Below are 24,996 nucleotides of genomic sequence, written 5' to 3' on the forward strand. Positions count from 1 at the left end.
CTCACAGAACCAACCGAAAGAGTCTCTTTCTCTCTTTTTCTCACATACACAACAGAGGAAATAAAGTGTTAATCTGTTTTAAAGCTGTTTTAATCCGCTGGCAGCTGTTATGGGTTTTCCTGCATCCCGAGTGTCCAATCTCCCACCCAAATGCATGCTCTCTCTTTCTCTCATCTCCTTTCTCTTCTTACCAATGCCATCGTGTTTTGTAAAATGGGTATTTCTAGCAAGAATTAAGTTTTAATGTATCTAAAAATATGTTAATAATAATTATAAATGTATTCTTTCCCCAATTAATCGCAATGTTTATTTCAATCAGCTTGATATTGATTTCCCACGCTGCTTTTTATCAGTTTATGAATCTGCTGCCGAATCTACAACCCCACGGCAAAACACGTCATATTTTATACAGAGTATGTAATCAGGATTGACTGTAATGATTTAAAAAAACAGCGTGTACAGCAAAATAATGACAAAAAAACAAGTATAGTTGTTCTCGCACGCCATAACTATGACGCGACCGCAATATGAACTGGTTCTTTTTGTGAATCAAAAATGCACTTGGCAACCACTGCTGTCCTATTCATGACAAATGACTATTTGAGACTATTTCAATTAATCATATGTATGTGTGTGTGTGTGTGTGTGTGTGTATACATATATAGTTTTAATATAGCATACATTTAATATATAGTTGTAATATATCAAAGTTTTATAAAATAAGTTTACTTCAGTTGGTTCACCTGGTATTGTGTTGATTATTATATCTGTTATATAGTTTGTATTTGAACTGCATATTTTGGGCCTTGTTGTTAACTTTCAAAATTAATATCTTTATTTGATGAGATTAATGTTTTTTTATTTTTTTTATTATAAGTATTATTTACCAAGTTAGCATTATCTGTGAGAATTTAAATGCAAGGAAAATAATAAACATGACTACATTTTAAAATATTAAAATATATGAAAATTAGCCCAAAATTAATCAGAATTGGGATCAAATGAAATGAAATATAGCAAAAAGCTATATTGGTGGACCCTGAGATATACGATATAGCCGGTTGCTCACTGTGGTCAGTGACCTAAAAGTGATTTTCTGATTGAAAGTTGAGAATCTGCTTCTTTTATTTCTACAACATAATGGTCTGCTTTATGAGATATGGTATTAACAGCATATTTCTGTCTGAAGGGTTTCCTCAGCATGAATCCGGTTAGCATTAGTACTAATAAACGAGGCTCGTGGCTTCACTCCCAACCACAGCGCTCATGATGATCAGCATTTTCCACAACAGCAGGGCAGTGGGCATTGAAGGAGTGCGACTGTGCCCCTGCAGCTTCATTGTGTCTGTGATACAAAGGCGCTGTGGGAGCGCAGAGCCAGAATGGCTCCTTTACAGGCTTGTGCATTTAGAGCCAAAATGGTTCCTTTCATCTCATCGCTTATGGAGGGAAATGAGCCCAGAGCACAGAGAGAATGACAGAACTAGGTTACAGGAAATTAATAAATAAAATATAATCATTTTTAGTGAGGTATGAAAATGATTGTTGTTTTCATCTATGCCGATATGATTGAGGTTGTGTGACGGATTCATTCAGCATATAAAGATTTTTGTGTTATATGTAAGTGAAGGAATAAGGATGCAGGTAATATGTACTTTGCTAGATGCTGTCAGCTATAACAGGGTTTCTGCAGGTTTTGTGAAGGTAAATTTTAAGATTTCTTAAAGAACTTTAAGACAACGTAAATGAATAAATTGAAGGGAACAAAATTTACTCATGTTCAAAATGCTAAAGTATAGGGAGCACACAAAAAGTTGTATTAGCAACACTTAAAAGTTTAAAAATACAACTTCCAAAAAATACAATTTCCAATACTTTTAATTCAATACTTATTCATAACCACTAGACTATGGAAATATTTAAAGTTATGTTCCCTATCAGTCGGTCACTCCGAGTCACGTCGGTGACCGACGAATTGGGATCTCACTTAGAGAGACCAATCCACTACGAGTGTATCTAAACGAGCCAATGCACATTGGCATGCGATTATTGCATCCAGCTGCCGCTGATCACAGCGTGAGTATAAGTAGGCAGCAGGTGCAGCGCATATTCAGCTTTTCGCTTCGGAGACGAGCAGTTCATCGTTCTGCTCCTGACAAAGCCTTTCGACTACGGTGTCTGTGAGTCAAGCGCGCTCTCCGGAGGTCTCTTGTGCTGGTGTCACGGCGCTTCAGCGGTGGCGGTTCCTTCCTTTCAAGTGGATTGCACACATTGGATTGCACTACCCCCTGATTGTGTTGCAAGCGGCCATCTCCCCTGTGTGCTTCAGCACATTAAAAGAGTAATTTCTCTAAAAGAGCATTCACGGGTGGAACGTCTTTTTAAAGACATGTCTTTTTAAAGATGCCCTTCCATCCATGCGTTTCTGGATGCGGTCGTTACCTGGCGCCGGGTGATGGTCACGATCGCTGCCTCTCATGTCTGGGCGTTAATCACGCTGAGGCAGCTTTTGTGGACGAGTCATGCTCCCATTGCGGGAAAATGACCGTCGCAGAGCTGCGGACCAGACTCCGTTTCCTGCAAAGAGGCGGGGTATCCGTGCCTGTGCCTAGATCTAGGGCTCCACCTGGAGCCGGGGGAGCGCTACTTCTGACAGTAGCCGGACTGGTCTTACGGTGAGGAATTCCCCTCCGAGGAACCAACCTCAGAGCGTCCCGAACCCTCGAGGTTGGACGATTGGTTTCTTGGGGTGGCTCGCTCTGATTCTCAGGGCCCCACCCCGGTGCCTTTCTTCCCGGAGGTGCATGATGAGCTCACTGGATCATAGACGGCACCTTTCACTGCCCGAAACCGATCCGGTGGCTCTTTCTCCCTTACCACCCTCAACGGTGGGGCAGTGCGGGGGTATACGGGGATCCCACCGGTGGAGCGGTCCGTTGCGATGCAAAAAACTCGACAAAAGAGCAGTTTCCTCTATCTCTGGGTCCCCAGAGGGGACGGGGAGTTGTGGACGAGCCAGTCTTGATTCACACTCACCCTCCTCTCTCGCCAGTGAGCAGCTGTGGGCGGTTCGGGAGTGCGGTCAATCGTACTACTCACGCGCCCTCTGCCAGAACGCAGGTTGGTGTTGCACACACGCTGACCCGGCAAGGAGACGCCCGAGCAGGGTCCCTGCATTCCCCCTCGCTGCCCCACCGCGGGTACGACGGTGGTTCTGCTGGTGCCACTTTTACAGTTTCAGGGAGCCTGGCTAGCGCTTCCCAGTCCGTCTCGTTGGCTCCGTCAGACCATCAGACTCGGCTATGCGATTCAGTTCACCTGGCGTCCTCCCAAGTTCAGGGGCGTCCACTTCACTTCAGTGAAGGTGGTAGATGCTCCTGTCTTGCGTGCAGAGATTGCAGTCTTCCTGGCGAAGGATGCGATAGAGCCGGTCACTCCAGCCAATATGAGGACGGGGTTCTACAGCCCCTACTTCATTGTACCCAAGAAAGGCAGTGGGTTGAGACCAATCTTGGATATGCGCATCTTGAACCGGGCCCTTCACAAGCTTCCGTTCAAGATGCTCACGCAGAAACTCATCTTCGGGTACATCCGTCCCCGAGATTGGCTTGCAGCGATTGACCTGAAGGACGCGCACTTCCATGTGTTGATCCTTCCGCGCCACAGGCGATTCCTGCGGTTTGCATTCGAAGGACGGGCATATCAGTACAAGGTCCTCTCCTTCGGGCTGTCCCTGTCGCCCCGTGTCTTCACGAAAGTGGTGGAAGCAGCCCTTGTTCCCATGAGAGAACAAGGCGTTCGCATTCTCAACTACCTCGATGACTGTCTCATACTGGCTCAGTCTCAGGACCAGTTGTGCGAACACAGGGACTTGGTGCTCTCACACCTCAGCCAGTTGGGCCTTCGGGTCAACTGGGAAAAGAGCAAACTCTCCCCGACGCAGAGGATCTCTTTTCTCGGTATGGAGTTGGATTCGGTCAATCAGACACCACGCCTCACGCAGGAACGTGCTCAGTCGGTGTTGAACTGCTTGAATACGTTCAAGAACAGGACAGCGGTCCCACTGAAACAATTTCAGAGGCTCCAGGCGCATATGGCAGCTGCGGCGGCAGCCACGCCACTGGGGCTGCTTCATATGAGACCGCTTTAACACTGGCTCCATGGCCGAGTCCCGAGGTGGGCGTGGCAACGCGGCACTCACGGGGTCCAAGTCACACCGGCCTGCCACCGAACCTTCAGCCCGTGGTCAGACCTCTCATTTCTTCGGGCGGGGGTGCCCCTGGAACAGGTCTCCAAGCATGCTGTGGTTTACACGGATGCCTCCACCACCGGCTGGGGCACCACGTTCGACGGGCTTGCAGTGTCGGGGGTTTGGACGGGCCCCCAACTGCGCTGGCACATCCATTGCCTAGAGTTGCTAGCAGTACGCCTGGCCTTGATCCATCTCAGGAAGTGCTTACGAGGCAAGCACGTACTGGTCCGCACGGACAACACTGCGACCGTTGCGTACATCAACCGACAAGGTGGTCTACGCTTCCGTTGCATGTCGCTTCATGTCTGGTCCCTGGACAGGACGCGGAGGTTCTAGGTGACCTACCCCAAGAGGTAGTTGACACCATCACTTCGGCGAGAGCGCCGTCTACGAGACATGCTTACGCCTTGAAGTGGAACCTGTTCGTCGAGTGGTGTTCTTCTCACCGAGTTGTCGTGCTGTCCTTTTTGCAGCAGGGGTTGGAGCGAAGGCTGTCTCCCTTCACCCTTAAAGTCTATGTTGCTGCGATTTGCTGCCAAACACGACCCCGTGGAAGGGAAGTTGGTGGGTAAGCGTGACTTGGTCATCAGGTTCCTTAGGGGGGCTAGAAGGTTAAATCCTCCACGGCCCCCCTCTATACCCTCTTGGGACCTGTCTCTAGTGCTCAGAGCACTACAACAGGGCCCATTTGAGCCTTTGCAGACAGTTGAGCTGAAGTTTCTTTCAATGAAGACTCTGCTCCTGATTGCATTGGCCTCCATCAAGAGGGTAGGGGACCTGCACGCATTTTCGGTCGACGATTCATGCCTAGAGTTTGGGCCGGCTGACTTCCAGGTAATCCTGAGGCCCTGGCCTGGCTATGTGCCCAAGGTTCCCACTACTCCCTTCAGTAACCAGGTGGTGAGCCTGCAAGGGCTGCCCTCGGAGGAGGCAGACCCAGCCCTAGCTTTGCTTTGTCACGGAGGCCGGCAGAAGGGGAAGCAGAGGATAGCCCACTGGATAGTGGATGCCATCACCCTGGCTTATCAGGCACAGGGTGTGCCCTGCCCGTTCAGGTTGAGAGCCCACTCTACTTGAAGTGTTGCATCTTCCTGGGCGTTGGCTCGTGGCGCCTCGCTGGCAGATATTTGTAGAGCTGCGGGCTGGGCGACCCCTAAAACGTTCGCTAGGCTCTATAGCCTTCGTGTGGAACCGGTTTCCTGTGTTCTCACCTCAAACGGGTAGAAGCACTGAGAGGCTCCGGTTTCGGGTTGGCTTGCTAAAACTGCTCTAGAGAGTCTGTACTGTAGACCCTGTCGAGCTCCTCCATTCCCTCGGCAGTCAGACGTGGCGGAGCGTCTGACGCCAGGCCCTCACTCGATGAATCCGCAGCGTCCGGTTCCAAGTGGAACGGGTACGTTTTCCCAGTGTTATCCAGTCTTACTGAGTGGGTAGTGCCATAGCAACAGTAACTGGTCTTCTGTGCTAAGCCCTGACCTACGCCAAAAAATAGGGGCGCAGGAGGCTTCCACAGGACACTGGAAGGGGCAGTATCCGTGGCCCTTTGGTAGGGATCCCAATTTGTCGGTCACCAACGTGACTCGGTTACGTATGTAACCCTCGTTCCCTGAAGGAGGGAACGGAGACATCACATCCCGTCGCCACGGCTGCTGTACCACCGCTGAGCGGCCGGGTCACCGGGTTGGCTCCTCAGCGAAAACCTGAATATGCGTTGCACCTGCTGCCTACTTATACTCACGCTGTGATCAGCGGCAGCTGGATGCAATAATCGCATACCAATGTGCATTGGCTCGTTTAGATACACTAGTAGTGGATTGGTCTCTCTAAGCGAGATCCCAATTCGTCGGTCACCGACGTGACGTCTCCGTTCCCTCCTTCAGGGAACGAGGGTTACATACATAACCAAGACGTTTTCTTTAGTATTTTTTTTGTCTTTTTTCCAGTAAAAATGTCTAAAGATTCTGAAATCAAGATACATTTACTAGCAAAAGTGAATATGTGATTAAAGCAAGAGCACATCAGACTAATCAAAATGAATAAAAAAAAAATATATATACTTAGTTTGAAGTGATAGTTTTTTCATACCCCACTGGCAGATATTTGTGCATGCTTTAAGCATAAACTCAATTAATTTTGTTCAGTTTTGCAGAAAACAAGACTTTATACCTTCATTTTGCATCTCACGTAAATTAATCTTATTGTAGGGATGTTTAGTGTATATTTGTATTGGAAAACAATACAAAGACACTGAGGAAGAATTTGTCAGTGCATGAAACATTCAATGCCATGACACACAGAAACCCTGAACAAGACAGAGTACAAAAGTTGTGATTTCCAGATCCACTCCAAAACCATTTCTCCCCTCGTTTGTCTTGTTTTTCCAGGATCATGCTCTCTTCTTTAAGATTGTAGGGTCAGTAACGCCCAAAATCACTTCTCTCCTATCACATAATGTGAAGATGCCTGATCAAGTGACTCTAAACTCTCAGATGCTTCCATTAGGCTGCACTAATGGACTGAGCTGAACTTAATTCTGCAAAGATTACTGGAGATGAGACATGACAGAGTTCATCCGACTCTCCGAACACACACACTCACACACACACACACACACACACAAACATGCCATGCTGCCCGTGGCTCAGGCAGCTGTGGGATTGAATGACTTTGTTAATCTAATGGAGAATTTACAATAATAACAGTATGCTGTTTTCAGTATGTTTCAATAAACATCAGGCCTGTAACCACCATAAAATAAGAGGAACATGATGATCGCTCTGCAATATTGCTGTAATACTTACATCGTCCTGATGTAAGAGCTCCTAAATTCTAAAACACACACTGCACCTCCTACATGAGGGGTGTGTGGAGAGGTGTGCATGCATGAACACAGAGTTAAAGGAGAAATGAGTGATGAACATATGGTGTGAGCCTCCCATGAGCAGCCAAACACACACACACACACACATTTGAGAGAAGAGGAACATGCAGCTTCTTTTGTGTGATGATGATGATGATTATAATGACACACTCACTCCACTAATGAATATATATGATACACTGTTAACAATCAATCAGAGGGCTGTCAGAACCCACACAGGTTCAGATGCTCGGCACATTAATCAAATGTATGTAGAACGCTGCATCCGCGAAACCAAGCCCAAGAGTCGACAACCCAAGAGCCTAACGAAGTCTGTTCAACCATCCTGATTCTAGTTCAAGCACTGCTATCGCCCAATGAACCAGAAGTGTAATGGTGATGTGAGGCATTTTTTCTGTAAAAAATACTTTCTAAAATATAGGGGTTCAAGCATGAAACTCTGAAACCCTATTGCAAATGGATTTTAGCATTATAATATTTCTACCATTTAGACCAAACCATACGGCCTAGAGACTTGAAACTTGGTGAAATCGTAGTGCTCAATTTGGGTACACAATGGCATTGACTCGTTCCGATCGGCCCAAGAGGAGCACTCCAGTGCAAAAAAAAAACTAGAAATGTTGACATTTTTGACTGTAAGTCCTGAACCATTTGTTGTAGACTTAAAAAAAAATATAAGTTAAACTGTTGATTTATCCTCGCAACAGCACATTAAAACATTCAGGCATGGGTCACTTTTATGGTTATAAGGAATGAGATATTTTGATCAAACTTGGCAACTTTATGTATGGGCTCAATTTGAGAACTGCTGTAAAAAAAATCTGAAAATAGTAATTTGCCTCTTTGATTTAAGTGGCTTTGTAAATAATTCATAATGTATATTTTTGCACACAATTAAACATCTTACAGCATCTAAACCCTGATAATTGCTCTTTGCAGCTATATTTTTGTCATTATTTTTGCAATTCCATTCAGTTTCATTCACATTTCACCCTTAAATATCCATATGGATGTTTAAAAGTCAAGGTTACCTGTCAACACTGATCATTATTTGAATATATTACAATAACAAATGTGACCCTGGACCACAAAACCAGACATAAATGTCAAAAAAAAAAAATTGAGATTTCTACAACATCTGAAAACTGAATAAATAAGATTTCCATTAATGTATGGTTTGTTATGACAGGACAATATTTGGCTGAGATGCAACTATTTTAAAATCTGGAATCTGAGGGTGCAAAAAAATCAAAATATTGAGAAAATCGCCTTTAAAGAAGTCCTTAGCTATGCATATTACTAAACAAAAATTAAGTTTTGATAGGCCTATACTTACAGTAGGAAATTTACAAAATATCTTCATGGAATATGATCTTAATATCCTAATGATTTTTGGCATAAAAGAAAAATTTATAATTTTGACCCATACAATGTATTTTTGGCTATTGCTAAATATACCTGTGCTACTTAAGACTGGTTTTGTGCTCCAGGGTCACAAATAGTAGAATAATGCGACTAATAATAAAAAGGATAGTAGCAAAATTGATTATAAACAATACCTAGCATTACCATTGTTTAAAATTAGTTTCACTGATAGTTTTAAATAGAATTCAGACATCACAGTAAAGATGGATACTCATGTTGAGATTTGCTAAATATTATTTTAACAGTGTGCCAAGTTAGTATTTTTTAATAAAGATTAACTTTAAGTGAGCACTAGATGAAGCTCATTTAATTTAAATGTAAAAAAGTGGAACTGAGTGTGCCATTAACAAACATCCCTAATATCAGCCTACATGATTGTGAATCCATATTTAAATCTATAGTTTATGCCAGTAAAAACATAAAAACACTGTGCAAAAGAGAGATATTTGTAGGATATACTGTATTTGTATTGCATCAGACCCGAACCCTTGAGTTTATAAGAAATATATTTTATTTGCTATATAAACAATGAAGTGAAAGAAGTCCGTAATATCATTGATTTGCAAACCCAAGGTCTGCATAGGTTCCTTTCTCTTCTTAACAATGCATTGCCCTTTGTTGCTTGGAAACGTAATGCAATAGACTGACCTAAGAATTCAGCAGCTGCTCATTGTGTGCAAAGGTGTCTAACTACTAATACCAATCTATCCAGCATCTGCTGACACTGATTCGATACATTTCCAGATGTTTCATATCATTCCAGGCTGAAATAACCACTTTGTGCATAATAAATTTTGACATAACCTACTATCTTATGTGTCTGAAGAGGAGAAGGAGGGAGATTTGTTCCTGTGACCGGGACAAACAGCTAGTGAAGTGAGTCATGAAATACACAAACAAGCAAAATTGAAACACAGGATGGATAAACACTGAAAATGGAAAGAGAAAGACAAGAACATGCATCACCGGACAGGGCAGGACAACAATAATCTTTCGTCAGTTTCGTGAGCCGACACACTACCAAACTAATTTTATGAGAAGGCTTTGCATGAAACAAAGGCAATCATGATGTCTCAAATTAAACCCTTTAAAGCCTGATTTGCTGCAGAGTATTGAATTTACTAAAACTAATCTACCTCACTACATTATTCTGCATAATGAAAACATGCTTTTATAGATAGTTTTACACCTATTAGACAAAACAAACCACTACTCTCAAATGAAAACTCTCAAACTTTGATAATGGCATCATATAAAATAAATAAATATTGCGCCCCAAAAACACACATACAGCATCATATAGCCTGTAATATATTTTGTTCCAGCACATGATCGGTAAGTTTTAGTGTTTCATAATAAAGACCTTCAGCCTTCAATCTAAAGACAACAATCAAAGCTCCTCATTTAAACTCAATGAGGATACAATTTTGACCTGCGACTTCTCAAAACTCTGATCAGTAAGTTATCTGGAAACCAAAGGATGAAAGAAGAAGTGCACGTGGAATGAACGCTCTCTGAGACTACAGATGCATTTCTATCCACTGCTTTGTTTTGTTTAAAACGTTTAAGTGTCTCAGAAATGCATCATATCTTGTGTTAATGAAGATATGTTGATGTTGGATGCTGACTTACCTCTGTGCGCGCGCACGCAGGACAGCCCGAGCGCGAGCGCGAGCAGCATCAGGACCAGTATTCGGTTCATTGTAGTAAAACTCCGGTCTTTCTGTTCTTCCTGATCTCTCTCACACTAACACAATAAGAACATTCACTGGGATGTTTAAAAATACATCTAAATTAAACAGCAGAACCAACAAGAGTCGCTGAAAGATTTCAGGTAAGGAACGATGCTCAGTTGCGTGAAAGAGCTTGATACTCAGAGAGAGAGAGCGAGAGAGAGAGAGACCATCTCTACCCTTTATGTGTGTGTCTCTATGTGGCAAATGAAAGGTTAACCCAATCTCCATCCATCAGTTTTCCAAAACGACTCTCTGTTGAGGAATTAACTGTTTGTTAATTATCAAAATATTTTAACTTAGCCCGCAAAAAAAAAAAAAAAAGAATCACTTTTACGTTGTGATGGATCTTGAAAAGTTGAATTTTGGCTTCACCTGGTGGCTTTTTCGTGAACTGCAGCCTGGTATATTTTACATCACTACATTTCATGCCTGCTGTCCCTCGGTATTTTAAAGAAATGAAATCGAGGCCCAAGTGCGATTTCCGATTTTCGAACTAATGGTCTTTTTGGACTTTTTTAATTTGCTCATCAATCCATTAATGAGCCAATGACAGCAGTTGTGCGCGGCCCGGTACATGCAGCGAGAAAGAGTGCTGTGCTGAGAGTTACACCGGTTCAACATGAAGATGGTCATTAATATTAACTGACGAGGCTGTCATTAATTTGTGGATTATGGTCGACGGATGCCGTAGGCAGACACACGTGGGAGATTCCCAGAAAACCAAAAGGCCAAATGCAGCTGCATTTTCTGTTCGTCTTGTGAATTTCACACGCCACCGTGTCCAAAGCTCACTAAGTTAGTCTCGTTATCATGTTTTGATATTCGGACCCTTCTACCGATTCTTTCACCAACGCATAACTTATAATTTACTCTATATTCTGTGAATATTATATAAATTTAAAGTAATGCAAACTTCAAATAACCGCGCGCGCATGCGTGTCAAAATGACAGCGCAATTATTTAAAAATATGTATTTTAATAAAATAGGCTATTGGTTGTTGAACAACCAGATGTAGGCTACCCAATATATATGTATAAAGCGTCTCTTTCATTTACTGGAAATATAAATGGCATTAACTGTGTTCAAGAGTGAAATGTGTTCCTGCAGAATATTCCGACTTCTTTACACTTAGATTGTGATTTTTTTTAATGTATATTTATCTCTATTATCTAATGATTTTAAACTGTGAACTAATTATATGCAGTTTCTATTATACAAATTATATATTAAAACTTTTTGGAACATAATGTGGACCTAATAATAATAATGTATCATTATTATTATTATTTCGCAGTATTTATTCAAATAATGCTAATAACCTTAAAAAATACATTGTGTTTCTGAGATATTTTGATTTAGCCATGTCTGGTGCTTTTTGCCTCTTTTCACGCCTGCAGTGAAGCCACAGATTTCAGCAACATCAGTTCTCCAGTAAATGCTGGCACGATGCATTGAAATTGTGTGAAATACTATGAAAACGATTTGAAGAGGAGAGCGAGGAAGTGAATTGTCCAAATCCTTGCAGCGAGGTACATGAAAACACTGAGGAGCAAAGAGGTTGGTGTCTATATTTGATTCTTTGTTATTGAATACTGAGGAACATTAGCCACAGTTATAAAATCATAGCAGGATTAAGTATCACTATGAATATGTTTGTTTTAGATTAGATGGAAGTACAAGAGAGCCCTTATTTGTGTCCGGTGTGTGGAAAGAGTTTTTCACGGCTGTCCAACTGCAAGAAGCACCAGAAGATTCAATCTTCTGTGAAAAAGCATGCTTGTGTTGAGTGTGGAAAGACCTTCATTACATCTGAATATCTGCAAAAGCATCAGAAAACTCACGCTACAGAAAGACCGTTCACATGCTCTCAATGTGGACTGAGTTTCAAAGGAAAAGGCCACCTTGTGACACATGAAAGAATTCACACTGGAGAGAAACCACACATGTGCCGTCAGTGTGGGAAGAGCTTCATACAGTCATCAGGACTCACTTGTCATATCTGAAGAAAAAACATTTAAGTGTGATCAGTATGGGAAAAAATTGCAGGAAGAACAGAACGGGCGTCTCGTGATCCGTTTCTTCTAAAAGACTCTTTCAGGATCGGCTTGACGTCATCGCCGCCCACATCTCTAATAAAAAGTGAAAGTAGCCTAAATGGTGATGTTTCACCATTAAAGCAATTACAATTATTTCTTTACAATACGTATTAGCAAAGGACTTAATAGGAACCATGAATTGACCTGCTACTTATAGAAATGGCGAGGCAGAGTATGCCGAAAGTCAATCAAGGTGAGTACGTAGGACTCGAGACACTCTACAGGTGACTTCTGCAAACGAGAAAAACAGGATCTCAGGAGCAATGAGACGGGGCATTTCTGTTTCTCCAGCTGTCAGGATCCGTTCAGCTGAATTATTGTGTTTGTTTGTCATTTCGGAGTCAGTGGTGGAGATCCGATACTGTTTCAGCTGTTCAGCTCCATCATGGATAAAACATCTAGAGATGAATTTTTTTCTCCTGAATGCAGGTACTTTGATTAAACACTATATTTAATCGCCTTTAAATGATTGAAGATGGCAATACATTGTTTGGTGACAAAGGCTTTTAGGGCCTTACTAAATTGATGTCATAAAGCATTACCTCTTCTGTTATAGTTTAGTCCATCAGAAGAGATTGTTACAAGAGCCCAGCTGCGTGTCTGTGAGGAGTGATGGATCTATGGGTAGGCTAGTACAATTTAAGACTGGAGATGCACTGACTGATCTCAGGTATAACATTTCTGCAAATTATATTATGATACTTAATGATATTATACAAATTTGATTATAGTATGGCATTTTATATTATCAGTACTATCCTCTACTATATGGATATTAACATTTTTATATATACACTCACTGGTCACTTTATTGCTTGGTAACACAAATTGCTAATCAACCAATCACATGGCAGCAACTCAATGCATTTAGGCATCTAGATGTGGTGAAGACGACTTTCTGAAGTTCAAACCGAGCATCAGATTGGGGAAGAAAGGGGATTTAAGAGACTTTGAACGTGGAAGGGTTGTTGGTGCCAGACGGGCTGGTCTGAGTATTTCAAAAACTGCTGATCTACTGGGATTTTCACACACAACCTTCTCTAGGGTTTACAGAGAATGGTCCGAAAAAGAGAAAATATCCAGTGATCGGCAGTTGTGTGGACGAAAATGCCTTGTTGATGTCAGAGATCAGAGGAGAATGGGCAGACTGGTTAGAGATGATAGAAAGGCAACAGTAACTCAAATAACCACTCGTTACAACCAAGGTATGCAGAATACCATCTCTGAACGCACAACACGTTGAACCCTGAAGCAGATGGGCTACAGCAGCAGAAGACCACACCGGGTGCTGCTCCTGTCAGCTAAGAACAGGAAACGCAGGCTACAATTCGCTCACCAAAATTGGACAATAGAAGATTGGAAAAACATTGCCTGGTCTGATGAGTCTCGATTTCTGAGATCAAACCCTTCACACCTGAGACAATTGGATCTATCTTGGAATAAACTAGGAGATTCAGGAATCACGCTGATGTCTACTGTACTCGAGGATTCTCACTGTAAACTGGAGAAACTAGAGTAAGATCATATGTGAATCTCACAACTGAAATACGTTGTAAAGTATATTTGCTTTTTGAGTTCAGCTGATGGAGCTGTAAATGATTGAACACATGAGCTGCTCCTCAGTAACATGATACTGCAGGACTGAGAGTCACACTGAAATACACTTTTCCACACAATCAACATTCCAGTCTCTTGACTTTAAACAGACTTGAACTCAACAAAGTCAGAAAAAAATTCTAGTTTCATTCTTACTGTTAATCACATTCATCTTTCCGCAGACTCTTTTAAAATGTTGTGTTGATTGTAAACACGCGCGCACACACACACACACACACACTTATTTACTTGTTACAGGGCCTAATTTTAACAGTATTATTCCCCTTTTGTCTATTATTAATTCTAACAATGCCTGAGAACACAATATGGATTAAGGTTTATAAATCTGTTGTCAACAAAAGAGAAGCATTTCAAAAGAGAATCTTCCCCACAGCTTTCTGTAAAATTGAAAGCGAAGAAAAACAACAATAATATTAATAAGTTATTATACAAATTAAACAAATAAATATCAACATAATTCTATTGAACTGAAAAGTTTCACATTTATAATTATTATTAATATTATTATTATTAATAATAATTATTATTATTATGTCAAAAAAGAGAAGCATCACCTAATTTCACCTAATATTATTAAATGCAATTATAAAAATGAAACAGATAATTAAATTGTATTAGTATTAGTATCAGTAAAATGTATTCGTATATAGTATTATTAGTATGTAAGTGTCAAATGACTTCAGGAGTAAGGCAAAATAACAAGCAAAATGACCTCTTACCTACTAAAGGGGTCACTCTAAACTTAACTCAATAAAATAAAACAAAATCGACAACAAAGATAGTTCCCTGTCTCCCTCACTGTATGCTTGAAACAAGTGAAAACAACTAAATCTACAGAAAATGGCACCCACTCCCTACAACTTCCAAATACACTATAAAAATATTTACAAGAAAGATAAAGATCAGTCTTGACAACAACTCAGATGATTCAAATTCAAAAACAGGACAAAACTCCCCGACCCTTAAATTACAAACCCGCAACAAATATTTTAGCCAGTCGTGTTTTTAGTAGATCAATAAGCATTTTCCAGGTTGTGATTCAGAAATACAGGTCTTAATGATATATTATTGTTTCTAATGGGTAAACACAACTCATTACAACATTAGTGCTGTTGTTGTGGAGTGATGGAAACAGATGAATGCATTATTATGCACTGCAGTCAAATCCTTTGAAAGAGAAGGAAGGATAAATGTTAATGCATCTTAAAATGATGAGTTTCTGGTAATAGAGCTGAATATGCCACAGCGTAGACCTCTCATGCAGGGATTTTTCAGAGGTGAATTTTGCAAGGCATTTTTGCAGGCAATGCTTTCAATTTAAATCCCTTCAGTACAAGACAGGTGTTTTTGTTTTTTTTAATCTGAAACATATCCTTTAAGTTTATACTTTCTCTTTAATAGCAGATTCACTTATAATCTGATCTGAAAGAGTGACGAGTATGTCGATGTTTGCAGGTTGAGGAATTGTGGTGTCACAGATGAAGGTTGTGCTGCTCTGGCTGCATTTCTGTAATCAAACCCTGAACACCTGAAAGAACTGGATCTGTCTTGGAATAAAATGGGAGATTTGGGTGTGAAGCTTCTCTCTGCTGGACTTGAAGATCCTCGCTGTAAACTGGAGAAACTGGAGTAAGTTAATCACTGGTAGTCACACGTGTAAGGCATGTACTTTAGTGTATTTTTTAGGGTGAAGTTAATTTCATTTATTACATCACATGATCTGCTTCTCCTGTTTTTGACCCACTAACCATTTAGTGGAGCTTCAGTTGCTTCTGTAATACTGAACTTTAAGATAAACATGAATGTGTTTGTTAATGACATTAATTAATGAGTGAATGAAGGTAATAATGAAGGTTATAATTAATGAGTGAATAAAGGTTATAATCGCTTGATGAAAGAACCTCAAAACCTTTAAAACAAGAAAGTTGTTTATTAAATGACATTGAAATTTAATAGAATGAAGAATTTTTTTTATATAAAAACACATATCTGTAAGAATCAACACACTGGTTTTCAGGAACGACAGAGTTTCAGCCTTTCTTCTCCGTCAGCAGTTTCCTTTTCCTCTTGTATGTGGCAGTGCTTGTCATTATATCTCAAACTACCGTTCACATTGTGTCATTGTTCCCTACAGGTTAAGGTGTTGTGGCGTCACAGTTGAAGGTTGTGCTGCTCTGGCTTCAGCTCTCAGATCAAACCCCTCACACCTGAGATATGTGAATCTGTCTGGGAATGAACTACAAAAATCAGGAGTGAAGTTTCTCTCTAATCTAAGGGATAATCCACAGTATAAACTGGAGAAACTGAGTACAGTTTTTATTTAAAACATTTAAAGTTTAGTAACAGGTTTTATATGTTTGTAATTGGAGAATATAAGATGATAATTCAGCTCCACTTCAGTCTCTGTACTTTAATCTGTGTTTAATTAATGAGTTTAATTCCGTCATGTGATTTATCTATGCATATGTGAATATTTTAATCTCTTACAGTGTCTCTGTGTGTTAGTGATAGAGCTGTTGATCGTTTACTGTTATTAATACTAATATTTACTAATATGAATATACTAATGTCTCATACTCATATGCGACTGTCTGTGTGTTTTATTGTAGGAATCTCAGTATTAAGATGTCAGTCCAGTTTCCTCAGGATCAGCTGATGGTGAATAAGGAGCTGCTACAGAGACACACCGTCACACAATCAACAGAGACTCAAGACACACTGCAATCTTGTTTTTATCATTAAGTGGGTCTGTTATTTTAAATTACAGGTTCCACAATGATTTATTAGAGGACCTAAACTCATGCATCATTTAAGACTCAGCAATGACCCATGCTGATAGCACCATTAGCGAGTCAGAATCGTTTTAGATTCACTAGATATTGAATGTAGCTGTAAACTCAAGAATGGTTTAAAAGTCTTACTTAAGAGCCTGATTGAAGAAGAGATAGATGTTGTAAATGTGTCAACCAGCAGAGGGAGAGAAAGATTATGCAAATAATTAAAACATTTGTATTATTTTGCTACTTTTATGATGATCTATTAAAGTTTACAGCTAAATATTTTATATTATTTTACTGTTTTTTTTCAGAGACTTGTTTCTGTCTTTGAACACAGTTAATTACTTGCATCATACATATGCATCATTATTTTTTCATTGTGCTATTTTTTATGAATTTTCCTAATTACATAAGATGTTTTCAGAAAGTAATTTTGACTCAATGATAATTGACTCAATTTGACCAATGTCCTTGCTACGTGTCTGTGCCTTGATCGTAGTAGTAGCCTATCTTTGCGGTCTATGAGGGGTCAGAGAGCTCTCAGATTTCATCAAAAATATCTTAATTTGTGTTCTGGAGATAAACGAAGGTCTGACAGGATTGGAACAACATGAGGGTCAGTAATTAATGACAGAATTTTCATTTTTGGGTGAACTAAGCCTTTAAAGGCTTTTTGAACGATATAAGCAACTCAGTTGCACATTAATCCATGACTGACCTACACAAACGTGGAAGATTGTTGTGGGCGGGGCGACACATAAAGCCACGCCCCAAACCCATCGAGGCGAGTGCAGTGCTGAGAGTTTGACCGGATGGAAGCTGATAGTAACTGAAATCGTATGCATATTATGACTGAATCGAGTTAAAGGTGTGGAGCATCGTCGAGGGATGCTGTATGGAGACACACGTCGTCGATTTCTAGAAAACCAAAACGCCAAATGCAGGTAAATCTTATGGTGAATGTCGCAGTATCACATGCCATTGTGTCCACAGCACGCTAGTTCTGTTATCGCATCATGTTGTGATATACGGACCCAGAGATTCATTAACCAACGCAACTCTTATATTTAACTCTGTATTCTATAAATACTATGAATTTAAAGTCATGCATTTTACCATTTCACAAAAGATTATCATAGCAGTAAGAAAACTCCAAACATCTTAATGTAAAAGTAAAATATGCGTTTTAATAAAATGTTTGTTGTTGGATAAATATAATAGTTTTTTATAAGAACAGTAGATTTTTAAAGTCTTTTGCATTTACAGGAAAGATAAATGTAGCGAAAATGTGTTTCTGCAGACCATTAATTATCTGATCTGTTTATTTATTACTATCGATATTTATCTTAACACATTTATCTAATGATTTTAAACTGTTCTGTTCTAGCGTCAGTTTATATTGTATTAAACTTTTTGGAACACAATGTGGATAATAATAATTTTATGTATTTATTTATTTATTGCAGACATATTTATCCAAATAGGCTTATAAATGCTACTAATATATAACCTTACAAAAAATACTGTATTTTTTAAATTAATTTATTTATTTCACAGCCTGTTTGCCACACATCAGTCCACACCTGGAGTGAAGCCACAGCCTCCAACAGCATCAGTTCACCTGTAGATGATGGGAATATTTGATCGTCAAACTCCAGGTGCGACAAATGAAATGTGTGTGAGATAGTAAGGAAAAGATTCAAAAAGGAGAGCAAGGACATGATTTTTTATTTATTTTTTAATCCATGCAGTAAGATGCATGAAATACTGAAGAGCAAAGAGGTTGTTGTCCTTTCTTATTTTTTTATTATTGATAACTGAGAAATATTAAGGTAACTTTGTATTAACAGGAAAATGGCAGATCTGATCCTTGATGCTCACAAACAAATACTTGACTCTGTTGCTTTCTCCTGATTTTTTTAAACTGAACCTAACTACTTAATGTTTATTTTAGACCGAGTGCACAGTCAAGAGCTGAATGAAGTCAAGAACCATGATCACAAAAAAATTATCACAAAACAGAAGAGCTACGAAGACCAACAAGTCTTTTACTTGCCCTGAATGTGGAAAGAGTTTTGCACTAAAAGGAAGCTTTAAAAAGCACCAACTAATTCATAATGGTGAGCAGCTTCACAAATGCCCTGAGTGTGGAAAGAGTTTTACACTAAAAAGCCACCTTAACAGACACATAAGAATACACACTGGAGAGAAACCTTACGTATGTCGTCAGTGTGGAAAGAGTTTTTCACAAAAGATTCATCTCGGTCGTCATCTGCGCTGTCATGAAACACTCAGCTGTGATCAGTGTGGCAAGAAGTTTAGATCCTCATCATATCTCAACAAACACCTGACAGTTCACGCAGTTGAGAGGCCGTACTTGTGTCCGGTGTGTGGAAAGAGTTTTTCACGGCTGGCCAACTGCAAGAAGCACCAGAAGATCCATTCTTCTGTGAAAAAGCATGCTTGTGTTGAGTGTGGAAAGACCTTCATTACACCTGAATATCTGCGAAAGCATCAGAAAACTCACGCTACAGAAAGACCTTTCACCTGCTCTCAATGTGGTTATAGCTTCAGAGAGAAAATCCACCTTAACAAACACATGAGGATCCACACTGGAGAGAAGCCGCACACGTGCCATCAGTGTGGGAAGAGCTTCATACAACTGTCAGGTCTCCGTTATCATATGAATCGTCACTCTGGAGAAAAACCATATAATTGTGATCAGTGTGGTAAAAATTTTACATCATCATCACTTCTAAAAAGCCACCTGACGGTGCACACGGATGAGAGGCTTCACAAGTGCTCTTTGTGTGAAAAGAGTTTTTCACGACCGGATGGTTTGAAACAGCACCAAAAACTACACAATGCTGTGCGGGATCACTTGTGTTTTGAGTGTGGGAAGAGCTTTACTGCAGCTAGCCATCTGAAGCAGCACCACAGGATTCACACTGGAGAAAAACCATTCAGCTGTCTGCAGTGTGGAAGGAGTTTCACTCAAAAAAGCCATTTAAACAAGCACATACAAACACATAGGTCACTACCAAATAATCTGAAGTTCTGATACAGCAAATGCTTTTAAGCTGTTGTTCAAAGAAAGCTTTTTTTGTTTTATATATACATTGTTGTTCAAATAAATTGCTATGAAATGTTGTTGCTATGAGTTGTTTTTTTTCCTTGCATTTTGGGGTACAGCAAAAGCATCGCATTACTTAAATCAAGCATTTGTGTTTTTTTTTTTATTCTTGCATGTATTCAATAACATGCTTTTAAAAGCCTTGTTAATGCATTAATGAAGAAATACAAAAATCTGCATTTGCAACTTAACTCAATTTTAGTCTGATAATAATTAATATGATGTTCAAACTAAACTACCAAACTAAAAACGACAACACAAAAAGATGAGCTAAATAAAAAAAGACAGAAATCTGTTTCAAGGAGACTGTAGTGGGGGTTCAAAAACATATTTATCACACTGAAGGAAGAGAAGAAGTGAGAAGATCTGTCTTGGAATAAATAATGAATAAATCTTTTTGAAACAATATCAATCAAATTGACAAAGGTGAGTTTAGAAAACTGGAACAAAAATATCTTTTTTTGCATGGACATTAATTACTCCACCCTGCTCAGCCAGTTGCATATTTCCAGACCAACAGCAGCTCATCTTTACAATAGATTGAAACAACCCCTCAAAAAATTTAACAAAAGAAAATTAAAATTAGAGAGCCTTACCCTAATTAAAAAAAATATCAGTTGTGATAAGAAGCATATGGCAAGGAGTTTAGGTCCTCATCGTATATTAAACACCAGTTCAGATGCTGTATATTGTGTAGTGTTTTTCACAAAAAGTTCACTTTTAAACTGAAGACAACTTTAGGCCTATTTGTTTCTTTTACTACTAATAGTAGCCTGTTTCTATAAAGAGACAGTTAATAACGCATTTGAATAGTGGTGTTTGGACTCCAATAATCGCAGCTTTCGGATAAAGTCATTTGAATGAATGATGGACGAATATCCAGCGAATCAGATCCAACTAACACAACCTTGGCTTTGCCGCATGTGAGAATTGATCTGCTATTAATGATAGGAAATGAATGCCTGAATTGTCTGTTTTGCATGTTGTGTTTGTGCTATTTGGCACATTGTCCATTTTTGTATATTTGTACATTTTAATTTTTTTAAATATCTGTGTCCTGTTGCTGTCATTCTGTCGCACTGTGGAGCTACTCTCACTAAACAAATTCCTCGTAAGTGCAAACATACCTGGAAATAAAGCTCATTCTGACTCTGAAAAGTGTACAAAGGTCTACCGAGCGCATGCCTTGAGATCACGAGCGTGACTTAACGTCATCGCCGTCCGCTTCAGAAATCAAAAATAAAAGCAGTTAAATCTTCAGGGTTTATGTTTCGCCGTTTAAACGGTCAGAATTGTTTCTGAACGGTACTGATTATCAAAGCGATTCATATGAATCTTTATAAAAGCTAAGCCATGAATTAGCTAGGCCTTCTAGAAAAGGTGGAGCATGTTGTTGATTGAAAATTAATCAAGGTGGGCCTAAATCAAGACTCGAGACACTTCACAGGTGACTTCTGCAAACGAGAAAAACAGGATCTCAGGAATGGATCGAGAAAAACAGGATTTTCAAGATCACGAAACGCGACGCCGTGCAGTTTCTCCTCACTCAGGACCCATTCAGCTGGATTGTGTTTGTTTGTCATTTCAATCCAGCCTCAGTGGTGAAGATCAGACTGTTTCAACTGTTCTGCTTCAACATGGATGACACACAAACATCCAGAGATGAAGATTTTACTCCAGGATGCAGGTACATTGAATAAACACCATATATGACCGTGGACCACAAAACCAGCCTTAAGTGTCAATTTTTCAAAATTGAGATTTCTACAGTATCTGAAAGCTGAATAACTAATCTTTCCATTGATGTATGGTTTGTTAGGATAGGACAATATTTGGCTGAGATACAACTATTTGAAAATCTGGAATCTGAGGGTGCAAAAAAAAATCTAAATATTGAGAAAATCGCTTTTAAAGTTGTTCAAATGAAGTCCTTAGCAATGCATATTACTAATCAAAAATTAAGTTTTGATATTTACGCTAAGAAATGTACAAAATATCTTTATGGAACATGATCTTTACTTAATATAATGATTTTTGGCATAAAATAAAAATGGATAATTTTGACCCATACAATGTATTTTTGGCTATTGCTACAAATATACCCCAGCGACTTAAGACTGGTTTTGTGCTCCAGGTCATTTATTCACTTTTAAATGATTGAAGATTGCACGATTTTGATGATTAATGCTTTAATGACCTTATAATAAAATGGTCATCATAAAGGATTACCTTTTCTGGTATAGTTCATTTCATCAGAAGAGATCAGAAGCAGAGCCCAGCTGTGTGTCTATGAAGAGTGGATGGTCTATAAATAATGTAATAGATTTTAATAAGAGTTTATTTCTGTAATGTTATTGATCTATGAATATTTTCATTTCGTACAGTGTCTCTGTGTGTAAGTGGTGAAGAGAGAGTTGTTGATCATTTACTGTTATTAATCTACAATCAGTTTTTCATTCATATCTTTGTTTGTAATATGAATATCCTAATATCTCTGGCTGTGTCTTTTTCTGAAATGGATCTGCTGATGTGATGTGACAGCAGTAATGTCTCATACTCATATGACTGTCTGTGTGTTTTATTGTAGGACTCTCAGTATTAAGAGGTCAGTCCAGTTTCCTCAGGATCAGCTGATGGTGAATAAGGAGCTGCTACAGAGACACACCGTCACACAATCAACAGAGACTCAAGACACAGAGACACACTGACTTCACATCACTTTATTGTTTTTATATTTCGTGGGTCTGTTCTTTTGAAGTACTGTTGTCATTAGATATCCACAATTATGCCTTTAAAGGACCTGAACTTGTTGTACAATTTAAGACTTTATATTTATACTTTATACAAAAGTTTTTTTATATGATTGCCCATGAGTGTTGAAAACCACCGTGTACAGTTTGGGATTGCTTTGAATTAGCTAGATATTGATTACAATACAGATGCTGTATCCTCAATACGCACTACAAGCATGTAACATTAAAGGAATAGTTTATCAAAAAATGAAAATTCCTATCATTTACTCATCCTCCACTTGTTCCAAACTTTCATTCCTATTTTCTTTCAGAATTTAGATTTTGTGTGAACTATCCCTTTAAGTGAAAAAAGTAAAACACATTTCAATCAACAAGCCATTGTATATGAGAGATGTATTGTGCACTATAGACAACTTTGTTTTTGGAACAATGAGATTAACAATAACACTTTATTTTTAAACATTTAAGTTTAAATTTAGTGCAAGGTGACAAGTTTTATATTAGAGCATCAACTAAAGAGAAATATATATTTTTTGCCTAGAATATATTATTTACCTATTTTACACTTGACAATCTAAATGATCTATTAAACTGGGCAGATGGTTGACATATTTAATGTGGATAATTATTATTTTTTTTTAAATAAAAATATCCACTTGAATCATTTGATTTTCAAGTTACTTTATGGACTACTTCACTCCATACACCCATTAGGAATAACTGCGCTATTATTATTATTATTTTTTTTTTTTTTAAGAGACTAGATGGACAATAGAAGATACTAAATTTCATAAAAAAAAAAAAAAACTTGGCTCATTGTTTTGTTTGCTTTTACTTTCCTTTGGATTTTAGAACAAACCATTCCAGCTTCAGATCTTGAGGTGTTGCCTTAATTCTTCGTGGCATAGATTCAACAAGGTGTTGGAAACATTCCTCAGAGATGTTGGTCCATATTGACATGATAACATCACGCAGTTGCTGCAGATTTGTCGGCTGCACATCCATGATGCGAATCTCCCGTTCCACCACATCCCAAAGGTGCTCTATTGGATTGAGATCTGGTGACTGTGGAGGCCATTTGAGTAAAGTGAACTCATTGTCATGTTCAAGAAACCAGTCTGAGATGATTTGAGCTTTGTGACATGGTGCATTATCCTGCTGGAAGTAGCCATCAGAAGATGGGTACACTGTAGTCATAAAGGGATGGACGTGGTCAGCAACAATACTCAGGTAGACTGTGGCATTTAAACCATGCTCAATTGGTACTAAAGGGCCCAAAGTATGCCAAGAAAATATCCCCCACACCATTACACCACCACCAGCCTGAACCGTTGAGGCAGGATGGATCCATGCTTTTATGTTCTTTATGCCAAATTCTGACCCTAACATCTGAATGTCGCAGCAGAAATCGAGACTCATCAGACCAGGCAACGTTTTTCCAATCTTCTACTGTCCAATTTTGGTGAGCCTGTGTGAATTGTAGCCTCTGTTTCCTGTTCTTAGCTGACAGGAGCGGCACCCGGTGTGGTCTTCTGCTGCTGTAGCCCATCTGCTTCAGGGTTCGACGTGTTGTGCGTTCAGAGATGGTATTCTGCATACCTTGGTTGTAACGAGTGTTTGAGTTACTGTTGCCTTTCTATCATCTCTAACCAGTCTGTCCATTCTCCTCTGACCTCTGACATCAACAAGGCATTTTCGTCACACAACTGCCGCTCACTGGATATTTTCTCTTTTTCGGACCATTCTCTGTAAACCCTAGAGATGGTTGTGCGTGAAAATCCCAGTAGATCAGCAGTTTTTGAAATACTCAGACCAGCCCGTCTGGCACCAACAACCATTCCACGTTCAAAGTCACTTAAATCCCCTTTCTTCCCCAATCTGATGCTCGGTTTGAACTTCAGCAAGTCGTCTTCACCACATCTAGATGCTTAAATGCATTGAGTTGCTGCCATGTGATTGGCTGATTAGCAATTTGTGTTACCAAGCAATGTTGTTGGTGTATATGAAGAGTTCATTTGCAAAAACAGATTAAACAATTCTCAGAAATCATGTTTTTTCATTATGCATTCCATTTAATCTCAATCAAAATGCAGTTGGGTTATTTTGACTAGGTTCAAAAATAACTAAAAAAAAAAAAAAAACAGCTAACACAATAAAACAAAATAAAAACATGATAACATAATAAAAAACATGTTTTATGAAAAATTATCTGTTTTTGCAAATAGTTTACTTTTATTTCAATGTGTCAACCCGATGAGATTGGCATGTGTACAGGGAAAAGATTAAATATGTGTCCTGTCATATTTTAATGTAAATGTTTAGTTA

The 24,996-nt window shown here is 39.2% G+C and overlaps 1 protein-coding gene across 1 annotated transcript in view; it reads right to left on the reverse strand.

Annotated features, from left to right (window-relative positions):
• LOC306854349 (calsyntenin-2-like) overlaps positions 1-10,433 on the reverse strand; it is a 62,208-nt gene extending 51,775 nt beyond the window's left edge. Inside the window, exon 1 of the mRNA XM_079392284.1 lies at positions 10,191-10,433. Coding sequence (XP_079248410.1) covers positions 10,191-10,260 — 70 coding nt within the window. The 5' untranslated portion in view covers positions 10,261-10,433. The remainder of the gene's footprint in view (positions 1-10,190) is intronic.
• Positions 10,434-24,996: the final 14,563 nt, after the last annotated feature.

This window comes from Barbus barbus (assembly GCF_936440315.1).
Source record: "Barbus barbus genome assembly, chromosome: 34".
Taxonomy (NCBI): domain Eukaryota; kingdom Metazoa; phylum Chordata; class Actinopteri; order Cypriniformes; family Cyprinidae; genus Barbus; species Barbus barbus.